The sequence below is a fragment of the Syngnathus acus genome, chromosome 15 (genome assembly GCF_901709675.1).
Source record: "Syngnathus acus chromosome 15, fSynAcu1.2, whole genome shotgun sequence".
Taxonomy (NCBI): domain Eukaryota; kingdom Metazoa; phylum Chordata; class Actinopteri; order Syngnathiformes; family Syngnathidae; genus Syngnathus; species Syngnathus acus.
The window spans coordinates 11,105,177-11,120,650 of NC_051100.1; the positions used below are offsets into that span (position 1 = coordinate 11,105,177).

General features: G+C 45.3%; 1 protein-coding gene across 1 annotated transcript in view; it reads left to right on the forward strand.

Moving 5' to 3' along the window:
* Window positions 1-15,474, forward strand: part of LOC119135196 (protein bicaudal C homolog 1-like) — a 32,880-nt gene that overhangs the window by 11,047 nt on the left and 6,359 nt on the right. Inside the window, exons 3-10 of the mRNA XM_037272614.1 lie at window positions 3,067-3,136; window positions 6,494-6,573; window positions 6,965-7,123; window positions 7,754-7,807; window positions 9,610-9,786; window positions 11,036-11,287; window positions 12,832-12,963; window positions 14,869-15,073. Of these exons, the coding sequence (XP_037128509.1) occupies window positions 3,067-3,136; window positions 6,494-6,573; window positions 6,965-7,123; window positions 7,754-7,807; window positions 9,610-9,786; window positions 11,036-11,287; window positions 12,832-12,963; window positions 14,869-15,073 (1,129 nt within the window). The remainder of the gene's footprint in view (window positions 1-3,066; window positions 3,137-6,493; window positions 6,574-6,964; window positions 7,124-7,753; window positions 7,808-9,609; window positions 9,787-11,035; window positions 11,288-12,831; window positions 12,964-14,868; window positions 15,074-15,474) is intronic.

The window sequence follows — 15,474 nt, forward strand, 5'->3', positions numbered from 1 at the left end:
CCTGTGAAAGACTTGGGCGAATCCTTGTGTGTGTGTGTGATGTCAAAGCACTTGGTTAGCCCGGTTATGGCATTTTCCTCTGCATGTTAGCATCAAGCTAACAGACTTTTGTAAGGCAAAGTTATGTGTTTTGGTTAAACACTCACTGGTTAATTCGCTTGGCGCTGTGAGGTTGCATGTCCTTTTCTTACTGAGCAACACTTAGTTTGTCACGAGAAAGAAAAAGATGATACCGCTGTTGAATTGGCAGCGGAGCCAGTGCGTGAGCCAACGACGACAATGTCAGAAAAGTTTTGAATCCAAAACCTCAACTGGATAATTTCTGGTGATGCCGCTTCGAGGTCTGCTCACGACGTCTGTACACCCTCGACAGCCCCTTGTGTCCCGCTGCCACACACACACACACACACACACACACACACACACACACGCATGCACACACACACACGCACATTCCAGCTGAAACAACAGCTGCACCATCGCAGGAAACATGCCTCTGCCATTGATTGCTGCAGCGCTGTCCGACGCGCAAGCGTACGGACGTGCACAATCACGTGCGTCCGACACATGTGCTGCCTTCCTATCCGGAACTTTTTATTTTTCATTTTGCTCACACAGCAGCTGGAAACCTCTAAGAGCCAATCATCATGTCAAGGCTGTGCAATGGAACCGATCGGCGGCACCGGCGTTTTCTATTTATTCATTCCGCAAAGGGGCGTTGGCAGAGAAAGGTGAAGCGCTGAAGGTAAACGAACGGCTGTATCGGGAGAGTCGTCCGCCGACCCTTTCATCAAAAATAAACGGCGTCCACCCATTAAAGCCGTGTGTGGTCATGTCAGAAATCAGTCCCATCTGCAAGCCGCCGCCAAGAACAGCAGCGCCCGACAGGAAATGTCTCTCCCGCTCTCGGAACAAGGAACCTTTTGAAAGACAATCCCAGTGAAGCATAGCTCAGGAAGCTGCAAAACTTCATCTGCGCCGTCTCCACCTTTAAAATGCACTTTCTCTTGTTCTCCTTAATTCATTCCGGCTGACGTTTGACAAGAGGCAAGGGTACCCATGTGTCCACCCTTGATTGGTCGCCAGTCAATCCTAAGGCACATCAAATAATTCACACGTTGACTGGTTCTTAAAATGAAACATCAAAACAACATAAAGCACCTGCTAGTAGCAGATTCCAAAATGTATTGCATTAATGCGTGTTCTTACTAATTAAGGTTGTCTTATAAAGTGAATCTATTTCTTCTAGTTTTAAATGACACACTTTACGACACATGCCATCTGTCATCGTTCCAGAGCGCAGGCGAAAAGAACGATGTGCAAAGCAAATGCGAGAACATTCCAGCGCATGGCCGCTGGCTTCATTTCATGATGAAAAGCTTTATTTAGCTACAGAGGTATTTATTTATTATCCTGCTTGACATGCAGCAGACAACAGTGATGTTGGAGATTAGTGGGCCGGGCCTCGGGCCAGAGTGGAAATCAACCGCTTTTTTTTTTTGTTTTCGGACCCAAATGTTACGAAATGCCGACCTTAACTCATTCACTGTTAAAAATGAGAACTTTGACTTCTATAGCCATCAATGGCAAGGAATGAGTTAATATCCGCACTGATTATGCATCACGCTATTATTGCATCATTTGTTGCCGCCGGGAGACTTTACCGCAGGACATTAACAAGCAAATGTTTGTTTCAACTATTTTGCTTTGGAATCAGTGGGACAGCCAATTAGAATTAGACGGGGGGAGGGTGGGGGAATCAAATTGACTCAAATCTGGCTGCAGTGTCAGCCTCACATTTCACAAGAATTGCTGATTACTTTCTATTTTTACTTTTGTTGCTATTGGATGACAACTATTGTAACGTCCGCAGATGTGCAGCTTGATCCAATCACTTCAAAAGAGGAAATAATGCCACATGCTTTATATTGAAAACCCCAAAAAATCTGTTGTGCAAATAAGGATTTCAAAGCAAAGCAGAAAGTTTGTTGTGAATTAATTTTGTCATCGCTTTCCGAGCGAGCGGCGTGTTCTGTTCGCCGTCTACTCCACTGACGCCACTCGCAGCTGACCATCGAAGTTGCGCCGGGGAAGGACAAGCTGTCAGGATTTGTTAGATGCGACGCCTCCCAGACCGGGCGACTCCCTCAAGAGCTGTCATTGAAGCACTTCCCACCTTCATTTGGGCCCCCAAACGGCCCCCGCTTAAGGATAGCGGCTGTTTTCCATTTTGGCGAGAGAAATGCCAAAATATTTTAAAGGTTTTTGCAGTAATTTGTTCTATGAGGCAACACGAGTCCAAACACAATATTCTAATTAATAACAAATTAAGAAAAGTAACCTACCCGTTGTCCATGCAGCTCTCGCAACTGACAATTTTCCTGCGCTGCCCCCTGCTGTTGACTAAAATGAACGTCACAGTGCCCTCGAGCTCGCATTGCTAACTTGTTGAAAACTGGTGGCTGATTCTACTCAAATCTTATTCCACAAATTGAGTAGTAATCGAAATGCCGTGTTGAAGCCACGTAGAATATTTTCGACTTGAGTTCCATTCCTGTAGCGCTGTTGCTAATATCGTCAGCTAATCTTGACAGGGTGCACTTTTGAATGACAACACGCCGCTCGTTTCCTCTTGCTGCAGACCGCTGAGGAATATTAAGTAGTTTGCAACGGTGCTCCGGTGTCAGGCATGAGAGCGCTCGAGACAAATTTTTGCCTTTTTCACCCAAAGGTGCCTGAAAGTATGAAAACAAAGATGGAGAGTATATCATCTGATTTTCAACATTCGACTCTCCGCTACATTGTGGTGAGAAACTTTGGAGAGGTTTGTAGCCAGAAAGCCAAGCAAAGTGAGTTTACCCGTTGGAAATTAGTTTTCTTGGCGTGGGCGCATGTGCTCCTGGTTACTACGACGGGACTAGATTGGTGTTTTTCGCACGTGGACAATCAAAATTTGGGGAATTTTCTTCTGCACTTGTATCGGCCTACATATTTGAACTGGATTTGATAACAGCATAATTAATTTTTCCTCTTTGACCCAGTTTATTCATGTTAATTGTGTTTCAGATTATGGACGATACACAAACACAGATCGCCTGGCCTTCCAAGCTGAAGATCGGCGCAAAGTCGAAAAAAGGTGAGAACTCCTTCACTTCTCATGTTGGATGCTCCCTGCCATACCAAATTTGTCCTCACAATGCCTGAACCCCTTAATTTTTCCGTCATCTGATTAGTTGGGATTGCGTTTTTGGACAGTATTGATAATCCGGATCCATTCGAGTTGTAACCAAGTTCATTCGTCACTTTTTCCAGTGCTTTGTTACGATTAAAACATGATGGCGCTCATTAGGAGCTCGTCCAGCAGGCGTGTCCATCGGTCAGGTTCGATGCCGAGTTGTAGCCACGCCCACTTTGTTGTCCACGGGAGAATTGCCCACGCGAGTCCTCAAGCCAGATGTGCAATCCTGTGGCATTATGTAACTTCCTCACTCGCCCGCCATCGGAGATATTCGGCAAAATGACGCAAGTCGCCGTCATCAGCGTTGCGTGTGCTAAATCGACAACGTTTTCCAGAGTAGCGTCATCATTTTTTTATTTTTTTTTTATCCCCTCCCAAAAAATGTTGGACATTGTCTATCGGTTACGAGCACATGTGTTCTTGGAAGGAGACATGTGAGAAACTGACTAACCGCACGTTTTAACAAGCAGCTCTCAAGGGCAGAATAAAGGGCTCGTGATCGCATCATCTGCTAGTTGAAAAAGAGCATCAGCAAAAAGAGGAAAAGTGTCCAATGAAAGCAAATATTCTTAAAAAAGAAAAACCAGTAAAGCGTTTCTTAACACAAAAGACCGTCATGGGATTTTGGACCAGAGGTGTAATCCATATCTTCTCATATCCATTAGTGTATTGCTTAATGTGTTTAGCGGGCCTATGTCAAGCAGAAAGCAATTTTTATTTATTTTTTTAAATAATGAATGCCAAGATTTAATATTCTTCTTCAGCTTGTAACAATTTGTAACAAGGCAACATGTTGACACAGACTTGCAAAACAAAAGCACTGCACTGCTTTGTTGACATGGAAATGTGAATCATTTGTAGCCTGCAGGAACTTCATAAAGTGGTCACCTCAAAGTTCACAACAAAAACATCCCAAAAGGTTACACAAAACTGAGTTTAGCTCAGCACACCGTGTTTTACACTTTCTGTTTAACAATAATAATAGTTACCATTTTACTTTTTTGTCTGACATTCATGAATAAAGAAAATAATACTCCCACCGTGGCGCAGCCCTCCCTTTTCCAGATCCGTTGACCAGCATTGGTTCTAACGCCGCACAAAATGTGCACCTTTCACCAAAATAAAGCCCATAGTTTGGTGCACTCAAAATCATATTCTTTACCTTTGTGAAAACCAAATTTTTGCGCGTCACAAAAGGTTGCGTCTGACTAAGCGGAGACTCACCCATGACGTGGGGCAGCGAGTTATTTTTGCTCTTCCTATTCAAAAGGCAGCGAGACGCTTTTCCCGTAACTTTGCATCAGTGTCGTCTTTCACACCGAGTCTGGAAAGACTTTTGAAGCCGGCGGGCCGGCGGCAGATGTTTGTCACCAAAGAGCGAAAGTTCTGCTCCATCAAAATATGAGCTGGCCTGCTTGGTTTTATTACCTGCGGGCTGAGCGGCTCCGCCACCTGCACGGCCACGATAAGGTTCCCCTCATCATGTGCGTGCGGGTGTCCACTGATTGAATGCTCCAAGGAATCGGGGAAAAAAAACTCCCACAAAGTCTGCCCTCTGGATGTTTTGCAGAAGTCCATTCTTGATAAGGCTGAATGACATTTTATAATGTGTTCCAAAATGTTCTAATCTATTTTATCTTTTGAAATACAAATGCAATGGTACACCGTTTATTGACTGGGATACACAAAATAGTCAACTGAGAACCCTGGCAAGCATCTGATTTAAGCCACAGCTCACGCCCAGACGCTCACGCGTAGACTAACTGGCCACCTGAGGTGTTCAACAAGCTGATATTAAAATACAACTTAAATGTAACATCAAACTTAATTAGTTTTGACACATTTGAGTCAGAATTGGGAATGCAGACTAGCAAATGCTGTAAACATTCTTGGAACACTCGATTGGTTCTTATGAAATTTGGGAATAACATGAAGACATATTTGTCGCCATAAAAAACAACAGCACTCCCTTTCTGTTTCCAGTAGCAAGCTGCGGGTCAAAGAGGTTCTTTCTTTGTGTGACTGAAAACTCTCACCTTCTGCAGCCTGAAGCTCTGCTCTTATTGTTTGTTTTTGTAGCTGTTGCGTGGGCCAAATTAAGCTGTTAGGTGCACATTTTTTAACCCCCCCACCCCAAAAAAAAGACGACGCCACACTTTGCTTAAAAAATGTGGGGGTGTTCTACATCACAACTGCAAGCCGACTAATGTTTGCCAGATGTGCGCTGCAGGTTAGAGTGGGGACACTGGAAGCGCGCCCTCTAACGCTTGAATTGTGTATTACAAAAGGTTATTCCAAGTTTTGTAAAGCAGGAATGTGAAAGGTTTTTCTGCTTTTTTCTTTTTTTTTTCATCATGTTATTTTACAGCGCTCTGTTGTTTCCATACACTTCAAAATTACGTCGTCATCACAAATTATTCTGCCCCGCCCAGGATTTTTTCCCCCCCCACCAGAAAAGTGTAAACATGCGCTCGAGAGGTCCACAAAATGTGGGGCGACGTTGAAACAATAAATGGGATTGAGCGAGGCTTCTCTGAAGGCCATACTGTAAATCTGAGATACTTCAAGTGCTGTGTGTGTGTATGTATAAGGGAAGGGAGGAGGGGGATTCCTGGAAGGGGGTCTTAGCGGACTTCCTCCAATGTGTGTAGTACACGTGTGTGTGTGTGTGTATGTGTGTGTGCGTGTGTGTGTGTTTGACTCCACAAGGGTCTCGAAAGATGTAAGCATTTACGGCTATTGCTTTGTGTGCTTATGTGAACTAAAAGTGGTTTAGGGAAATATCATTTTAATACATCTTAGTTTACAATGTCCAGTGTTGCAAAAAAAAAAAAAAAAAAAAGAAGCTAAAATCAAACATTCTTTCCTGTGTGTTGGTTGAGGATGGTGATAAGCACCACAGGATGTTTTGTGTCGTCTGTTTAGGCTATGAGCGAGGCGCAAAGCAATAATACTCAGCCTATCCGTCCCGGAATGACGGCTGGATCGGCTGAGTGGAATTCCGCAGAGTCGTGGCTGACACCCTGCCGCAGCCTCCCGCCGTCACGCCCACTTTCTCGCATGCCGCCGCGGTTGCTTGCAGACTCAAAATTCGAGCGTGCTCTTATCAAAAGCTGCAATTACCCTGGCAGAGATTTTCGGCCCCGCTGTGATTTGTCGACGCTGGCAGACCGCTGAGACGCGCTCGACCCCGAACGGCCATGTTGTGTTGACGTTGTCACCTTTTGTCCTGACCTGCCCTCCTTCTCTCTGCAGATCCACACATCAAAGTGTGCGGCAAGAGGGAACACGTGAGGGACGCCAAAGAGAGAATTATGTCGGTGCTCGATACAAAGGTATAAAAAAGTGCTTTCTTTTCATTGATGTGATAATGGTGACATTACTGTAAGAGGTGGATGAAGTCGTGTAAATCCCCACTGAAGAAGTCCCAGGTACTCAATTCACCCCTCATCAGATATGCTGCTCTTCTGTTAGTGGCTTCATCGCCATGGTAACAGCACAATCGCATCACCTGGGCAACTGCGCTGTGGCACCCCCTGGGGGCAGCCAATCAAGCGTGCACTTTGCACAGCCAAGCAGGAGTACTTTTAATTCGATGGTCACTTCATTAGGTACACCTGTCGTGTAGTATGAGCTCTGTGTCGGGCAGTCAGCCTCTCAAAGGGCATGATGCAAGTTATTGTGAAAACAATCGCCATTGACGGCTGTACTTTTGGATGTCGCCAGAGTAACAGGGTGACGCTGAAGATGGACGTTTCGCACACGGAGCACTCGCACGTGATCGGCAAAGGCGGCAACAACATCAAGCGGGTGATGGAGGAGACGGGCTGCCACATCCACTTCCCCGACTCCAACAGGAACAACCAGGCGGAGAAAAGCAACCAGGTACGTTCGTAGCGACGGATGGCCACGGCATTAAAAATATTTACTTTTGATCAACCCGACCGCAACATTGCCGCATGATTATGTTTGGACTTGAAAGTCATCGTGAAACTGCTTGCTCAGCGCTTTTTTTTTTTCCGCTGCCCGCATAATTATGTGTTTTGGTGCTTGGTCATTGACCTAAATTCCGTTACAGTATGTAGATATAAACAGCCAAATTTTTGTTCTTCTTAAAACCACGCATCTTCCCGATGAACGCCGATGTCCAAGGTTAGTTAATGGCTTCCGCGTACTCACTCACAAACAGAAATGGCCTAAATTCTAATGTAGCCTTTTTTCCCTATTGCTAGCATAAAAAGCCTACAAAATGGTCTTCCTTTTCTTTGCTGGTATCGTTAGAACTTTCAAACCAAGCCCTTCATTTTGCTGCCTTTGAAGGATTTCGATTGGTCTGATAAGGCTCGGAGGGGAATGAGGATAAGCGTAAAAAATATATATACTAAGCTAATCCTTTTGTGTCCCAATTTGCATGATTGCTGGCGTGCGCTCTCGCAGCACTAAAATTAAGTCTGACTTCATCTGAGCTTGCTTTGGTCTCTGCCTCGTTTCCAATTTTTTGATTCTTCACGACAGGTGTCTATCGCGGGGCAGCCAGGAGGGGTGGAGGCAGCTCGAGTTAAAATCAGGGTAAGTCGGAACACTTCTTCATGCGTCAACACTTCCTGTATTGGCTACACTTATTAGTTCTGGAAACACTTCCAGAAATTTGATTTGAGGGCGTTCATCTAGTATATATATTTTCTTTAAACTCACTCAGGTCAGAGCGCTCTGAGCTAAGTGCTCGTTTTTGGTTTCACACATTCCAATTTCTTACTTGCACAGCTCAGGACTCTTTTCATCTGTTTTCTCTCAATTTCCCGCCATTCTGACTCAGCTCTTTTTTTTTTTTATTTTTAGAAGGAGACATTGGGGGGGGGGTTCTCCACAATTTCAATTTGTGACATGCTTTTGTTAAAATACGGCAAGGAGTCAATCATTTGAGTGCTATTCACGTTTAACTTCTGTTACCATGACGACTGAGGCTCTGGAGTGTGGGGGAAGTAGCAAGTGTTTTAATTTTTATTTTTTTTTTTGGTGAAGTACAATGCGGGGTATGAAATGAATAAATCTGCTTTGACTTGCCTTAATCACACACACGCACACGCACAAACAAGAAAATCCTACCTGAAGCTAATGCTGTTAGCTAATGTTGTTAGCTAAAACTGTTTTGCTATTTTGGTTTCACAGCAGGGACATCATACGTCATATGTTTTTCTGTTTTGGACTGTGCTAAAGTGCAGAAGGCCTCATTCCTTGGAAGAAAAAAAAAAAATCATGTTCTGAAAGGTATGACTTGTCGGTCAACTTTTGAACGTGTTTCACCACTGTGATCATGAATGGTACGCGCCGCACCAAAACTAACAAAGCTCTGTATGCGATGAGAGGTTTGAAGTGCGGCATATTTGTGCGCCGTCTGCTCAAACACGCCGAGCTTCATCTACCTCGGCGAGCTTAACGGCTGTTTGCATAAGCAACAAAAAGTCCCAAGAACTGTTCATCCAAAGAACAGCACGTCAGCGGAAGAGAGGCGAGGGAGGAGCTTTTTTTTTTCTTTTTTCAAAACATTCAAACGTGCATTCGGACTGTCGCGTGTTGGACCATTTAAACCGGTTGCCGTCTTTTATACGATTAATAAGTGTGTTGTTGTGGTGGTGACTCGTCAGGGGGGCTTGCGTGCCAAACCTGAACGGACGTGATGAAAGCCAGCTTTACCTCACCGATATTTACATTTGCCATCTTTTCCAACCAGTGCTTTCAACTTGTAACTGAACTCCACATACCGGTTTTAGAGTAAAGCTGAGGTCAGCTCCAACTTTAAAAGTCGTCCTTTTCTTCCTTGATTGCTCGAGTCCGGCCGTCCTTTCTTTTGTTCTGACCTAAATTTCTCGATCCCTCAGAGAGCAAGTGTGGAAGCGTGATACAAAACTAAGGCCAAGCACATATGGGACTGATCAGTGGAGGCATTTCTTTGGTCCAAGCATTTCATGCAACTTGCCCTCGGCTGGAAGCCAAACCCGTCGTGGCGCGCTGCCCGACAGCCCGTGTTTGGACAACTCTGTCTGTGTGTGTGTGTGCGCGCGTGTCCATAGTCTGCACTTTCTGTGTGTGTAGCTGCATGCATAAGTTAACATGGAGTGAGGTCGCACCGTTCATCTTGTTGGACCGCTGATATTTTGCCACTGCTGCTGAGGTCGATCAGTGATCAGAAACTCTTGTGGGAGAACCAACAGGCCCAATTTGTCACAACTCTAATATATATGTATACCTTTTCACAACCTAGAATAGTTATCATGCCCGTAATTGGTCAAATAATAGAAAGGTGAGATGAAGTCAAAACCTGCCTCTGTATTTTCACTCAGTTTTCACAGATCTGTCGTTACTCATTGCAGGAGCTGCTCCCTCTCGTGCTGTCTTTCGAGCTCCCGGCCATCATGCAGTCGGACCCTAGCTCGCCGAGTGTGCAGGCCATCTCGCAGACGTACAACCTCATCGTGTCCTTCAAACCGCCCACGCGGCTCTACAGGGCCACCGGCGTGGTGCGCGGCTCCCAAAACAACGCCGTCAAGGTGAGGCGTGACCGACATTTTGTGACGGGCTGGCTTGGTTTCATTTCAGTGGTGAACGGTCCAGAAATTAATTACACTCATAATCCAATACACTCATAATCCAAGTCACTCTATATCACAAAATTTGTTGTGGACCCCAAGCTACAACTCACAGACCCGCAAGGGTTAGGGGACCCACAGATTGAGAACCACTGGCTTAAGGGATCTTCTCACTGTCTGCAGTGTGTCCTCTTTGCCCGTTTCCACAGCGAGCCGTAAGTTTCTTAGCTGAGCCCACCAACACTGTCGGATGGCTGCCTTTTTCCCGCACAAGCCGCTTCATTACTTCTCAGCACCCCGCAGCCAAGAGAGTGCTGAGAGATGTTTGGGTGGCGTGAACTCGGCTGCGGGGGCGGCGCAACTTTTTCGCTTAGCCTGCTCGTAGATGCGGCAGGAGAAGCGTCTCGCTCGCTCTCTCTGTCTCTCGTGCGTATACTTCTTCAACTGGCAAGCGAGCCGAGTCTCTCGAGGAGTTTTCCCGTCTCTCCTGCCAATAAATCATGCCCGGTAACTCCACAGCCGAGCTCATGTTGCTTTGCGTTTCCAAGCCTCTGAGTATATTTTTTTGTCATTTGCGCCCGCACTTTTGCGTGAGCTCAATCAAGTGCGTATGTTTAGTAAATGTGTTACAAAGCGTCTCGGCGTGTTTGCGGCTAGGTCAGAGCGGGTGAGGAAGCCGAACGAAGACCGACCCGATTAGTGGAATGCGTGAGCACCGCCATTATGCGCTGCTGAGAGACCCCGGGAATACCTCGGAGGATTGCCAAAGCTGCCGCGGTGTGCGAGGATGCCCTCCCCCCTTTGCGCCATGGGCAAGGCGTGCTTTACAAGGCCAAGTGATAGTTGGTCTCCTCAACTCATTGACAGACGCATTTTCCAAAGACGTATTTTCTCAAGGATATGGGCTGTTTTACAATGTGCCGTGTGGATAAACATCAAAACTGTTGGAAATGTGCTTTTAGTGTTAATTTTCCTGAAATAATCATTTTAGTCTTGAGATAATATTTATATATGTGGTAAAACACTTTTTTGGTGAGTTTCTGCGCTGAACAATAACTAAGCTTGAACACAAGTACTTATAGCTGGCCACTCGTTAACATTCATTAAAAAATTAAAAACAAACCTGTTCAATTGGACCATAAAAAGGGGGTTTCATTCATCCTGATTATTATTTTACGAATGACAACATTGTCTTTATTTTCTTCCTCAGCGTGGCACAGCTCTGCTGCTGGAGCACCTGGCAGGCAGCTTGGTGAGCACCATCTCCGTGAGCACCCACCTGGACATCGCCCCCCAGCACCACCTCTTCATGAAAGGCCGCAACGGCAGCAACATCAAGCACATCGCCCAGAGGACAGGCGCCCAGATCCACTTCCCCGACCCCAACGCCCCCCAGAAGAAGTCCACCGTCTACATCCAGGGCACCATTGAGTCAGTGTGCCTCGCCCGTCAGTACCTCATGGTGCGTATCTCGCCACGCTTACCGGCAATGACTTCACATTGCCGCCGTTTGTTATTGCGGTCGCGCGCCGGCACGGCGAATCTACTCCGAGCGTATATTTGTGTGGTCGCCGTAATGGATGTCACAGTCGGACTCACATCAGCTTGGTATGCGAGGGATGCGCGGGCTTCGGCACTTCAACCACCGTGACCTTTTGAGGTTTTGGAAAGAACCTTTGCTTTTGGCAGCAACGACCATTCAGCTGCCACATAGCTGCTAGTTAGACGCATTATCTCGACTGCCGCTAATGATGATGGTTTGCTCGAATTTCAGACTGCAATTCCCAGTTCATCTTCGGTTTGGGTTCGGTAGTGCTTTTAGGCTCTTTTTTTTTTTGCATCCTTGAACCAGACTGAACTATTTGGTTTATTTTTGCCAATTTCCAGAGAGAGGGTGCTGAAAGGCCACATTTTAGTTTCATCATTTTTAGATGTGTTTGTAAGATATTTTAGAATTCTAGTCATAAAATATTAAACTTTAAAGGGGGAAATAATGCACATAAATGAATACAATACAAAAGTCATTAATAAAAAATTCTTTGTTTTTGCTTCCATGTTACAAATGAGAATCTCTTCTCCAACACCTTCCCGGATTAATTAAGGTTGAATTTAAAATAATACTAATAATAACAAATATTACAGGGCTGGTGCAGACGACCCAACATAGGACCGATATTCTCCAGAGCTTCCCTCTCTTTGTTTCTTTAGCCTCCAATTTGACGTGGACAACGGTTAACAGATACCAGAGCACTTGCGGTGACTGAACACGGCTTTCTCGTCTTTTGGAAAACTGGAGGAGCAGCAAGAAAAACAGCATCGCGTGTGGCTTGTAGGCTGAGGGAACCCAAAACAAAAAGCCTACGAGAAAGACAGAAATACCCAAAATAAAATGTCAAGTGGACGTCCGGAATGGGGAGTCCTGCCTGTCAGAGCGTACGTTGTGATTTGGCCCCTCGCTCGCACTTTTGATTACAGTTCCGACCCGAAGGTCGTCAGCAGCGCCGCTACTCTGCTGCTAATTACACCTACTCACAATGGGAACGCCGGCCGTGCGCCGCTTGGCCCCCAAAATATACGCATCTGTGGTTTTGTGGCGGTGATAATGTGAAGCATATTGCGCTTGGCCCAAGTTCCCCAAACTCAAGATGCAAAAAAGTCCACTAGGGAGTCAGAGTATTTACTGGATTAGTTTGACCTCGTGATCATAGCAGCGTGGATTATACCCCCAAATATAATGTGGACAACAAACTCCCCACTCTTATCCATCCATCCATCCATCCATCCATCCATCCATCCATTATCCATCCATCCATCCATCCATCCATCCATCCATCCATCCATCCAGCAAGCAAGCTAGCTAGCTAGCTATATAGAGCTAGCTAGCTATTTAAAATAAATTAAATGTAGCCCTTGAGCACATAAATTTGCACACCCCTGGACGAGAGTTTGTGTGCAAACTTACTTAAATATTATTTTTTTAGTTTTTTTGCTCCTTGTGCTTCTCAGGGCTGCCTGCCACTGGTGCTGATGTTCGACATAAAAGAGGACGTGGAGGTGGAGCCTCAGTGTATCACGGCCCTAATGGAGCAACTGGATGTCTTCATCAGTATCAAACCCAAGCCCAAGCAGCCCAGCAAGGTATGACAATAACAATCGCCCGTCTGTGCGCGTTCTAAAGGAAAAAAATAAAACTACATTCCATTTTGAGAAAAGCGCCTCGCGTCCTCCAAGGCGAGCGAGGGCGGTGTCGCTCCATCCGATTGTATTAAACAAACATATTGACAGGTCACATTTCACAATGCGAGCGACTTAAAACGGAAAATCCAGGAGGGGAATTCAAAGGGAACGCTGCCATGTTCACTCAGCGTCTGCCCCGATGGGGAACCACAAGCTCTCCTCAAGCTGTGCGCAAAGAAAGACGACCAGCCGGCTCCGATTTGTGTCTATTGAAAAAATACTTGCAACCATTAGCATGAGACGAACTGTAAGATGCGTATAGGTTGCCCTAAGTTAAATCTAAAATATAGTTGAGGTGTCAAGTTAGGTAGCTTAGGTAGTTAGGTAGCTTTGGTAGATAGGTGTGTCAAGTTAGTTAGGTACCGTTACAAATCCAATGTGCTGCCATGGTAACTTTGAAACAGTAACTTGGTCCTTTACAGATTACTTGGTTTAGAATGTAACTCAGTTACTTTACACCAGCGTGTGGGCAGAGTGCTTAACCCATCCTGACCTAGAATATGGAGACCGTTCCTCCACCCCCTCTCCTCACGACCCTCCTAAGAACCCTTCACTTAAATATGTTAACGAGGTGACAGAAGTCGGCCCATCCACTCTCAGCTCTTTGGCAGAGTCGTAAAAGAAAGACTTGGAGTCTGTTTCTAGAAAAAGGGCAAAATGCAAACATGATGTGATTTTTTTTTTGCTGGCATTCATAATTGTGTGCCATCCAAGCAGGGCTAAGCTTGTGGCTTGCCTGGAAAAAACCCGATGAGCTGTCTGACCCGCTTATTTCTCTACAAGTCATATTGGATTAATTTTCCCAATATTTGTGTTTAGTGGGAGTGCCTGGCTTGAAATTCTGTGCGTCTTTATGACGATATTTGCGTAATTATTAACAGCAAAGAGAATACGTATTTCATCTCGACACGTCACCTTATGTAAAATGAAACATCTTCTAGTGAACAGAAAAACAAAAAGAAAGACGTCTTCTGGTATCTGATTTGCTCATAACGTGGAATGTGTGGTGGGGGCTGTGAAGTCAAAGCAAGTTTCCTTCACATCTGATCCACATTGTGTGTTTGGCAGCAGTTGGACCGTTTAACATATTCCGTCTACACTTCCCGTACATTTCTGTCATAACTCGTCAGATCAGCTTGTCATTAGTTGCGTTTTGCTATGATCCTTGTACATTTACAGAAATTCTGGCCCTCGATGAAACCTGGCTTCTTCACATCATCTATTGTTGTGGTTCCCTCTCGCTCATTTATGTCCTCTAATGCTTTTTGCGATATATTTTCCAATCCTATCATCATCATCCTAAGCAGCTTTTGACGGTCACAGGACGGTCAACCTTTGCAAAACTGTTCAAATAGAAGGCAGCAATTTGCGGCATCGTTATTGCATGCTTTTCAACAACGTGTGATAATCGTCCCCACATGTTGCTCTCCGTACTGTAACTTTTTATTGTTGACTTTAATGGCTCCTAATGTGACGTCAAAGTTCGTAATAATATCTGTTTAATATTTCCAGCCTGAATCCAAGCGAGCGTAGAGTGTTGAAAAAAAAGTCATCCGTCAAATGTTCCTCCCACACCGACGCTTTGTCATTCTAATCTCCTCTTAATTCCCTTCTTCCTTCCTTTCCATCTTGTTTGTCTCTCCCCCTCATCCTCCCTTTCACTCCCTATCTCCCAGTCCAACATTCCCGAACCCTCGCTCAGCCCCTCCCATGCTCCTCACGTGTCTCACACACAAAGACGAATATTTAATAATTTCCTTTGCTCTCAATTGTATTGCGCAACCTTCATCTCGCTCTCTCTTTCAGTCTGTCATCGTGAAGAGCGTGGAGAGGAATGCCGTCAACATGTACGAAGCTCGAAAGTTCCTGCTGGGCCTGGAGAGCAACGGCGTGTCTTGCTCCTCGCCGTCGGTGGCCGTCAACCCGGCCCCTAACGGGCCCTCGCCGTCCCTCATCTGTCCCGTTGGCCTGGACATCTTGGCCTCAGCTGGTCTGGGGCTCAGCAACCTGGGTAATAACAATAAAATACTCATTAAAAATAATGAACAATACCACTCCAGTTGACATGTCACGATGTAAATAGAAAGTCAGTTAAACAACCACACATCTCAGCATTTCAGTCCACTAGCTTAATGCTAACGCTAAATATGATCTGCAATGTGGTGCTACTTTATAACCCTCCAAGCAATAGTTTGAACACAAATTGTACTTGCATTATTCTGCAAAGAGTGGCTCATATTAGTGGAGTGCTGATGAGCTGAGAGGATCTGGGGTGATTCAATGAACAGTGTTACTTTTGGTAAATTGCTGCTTGTTGTTGTGTGTGTTGAGTCCTGCGCTCGTTTCTCAAGTTAAAGTAAAGAATTGGCCGAATGATGTCTTCAATGTCTAGAAAACCCGAATTTTAAGGAT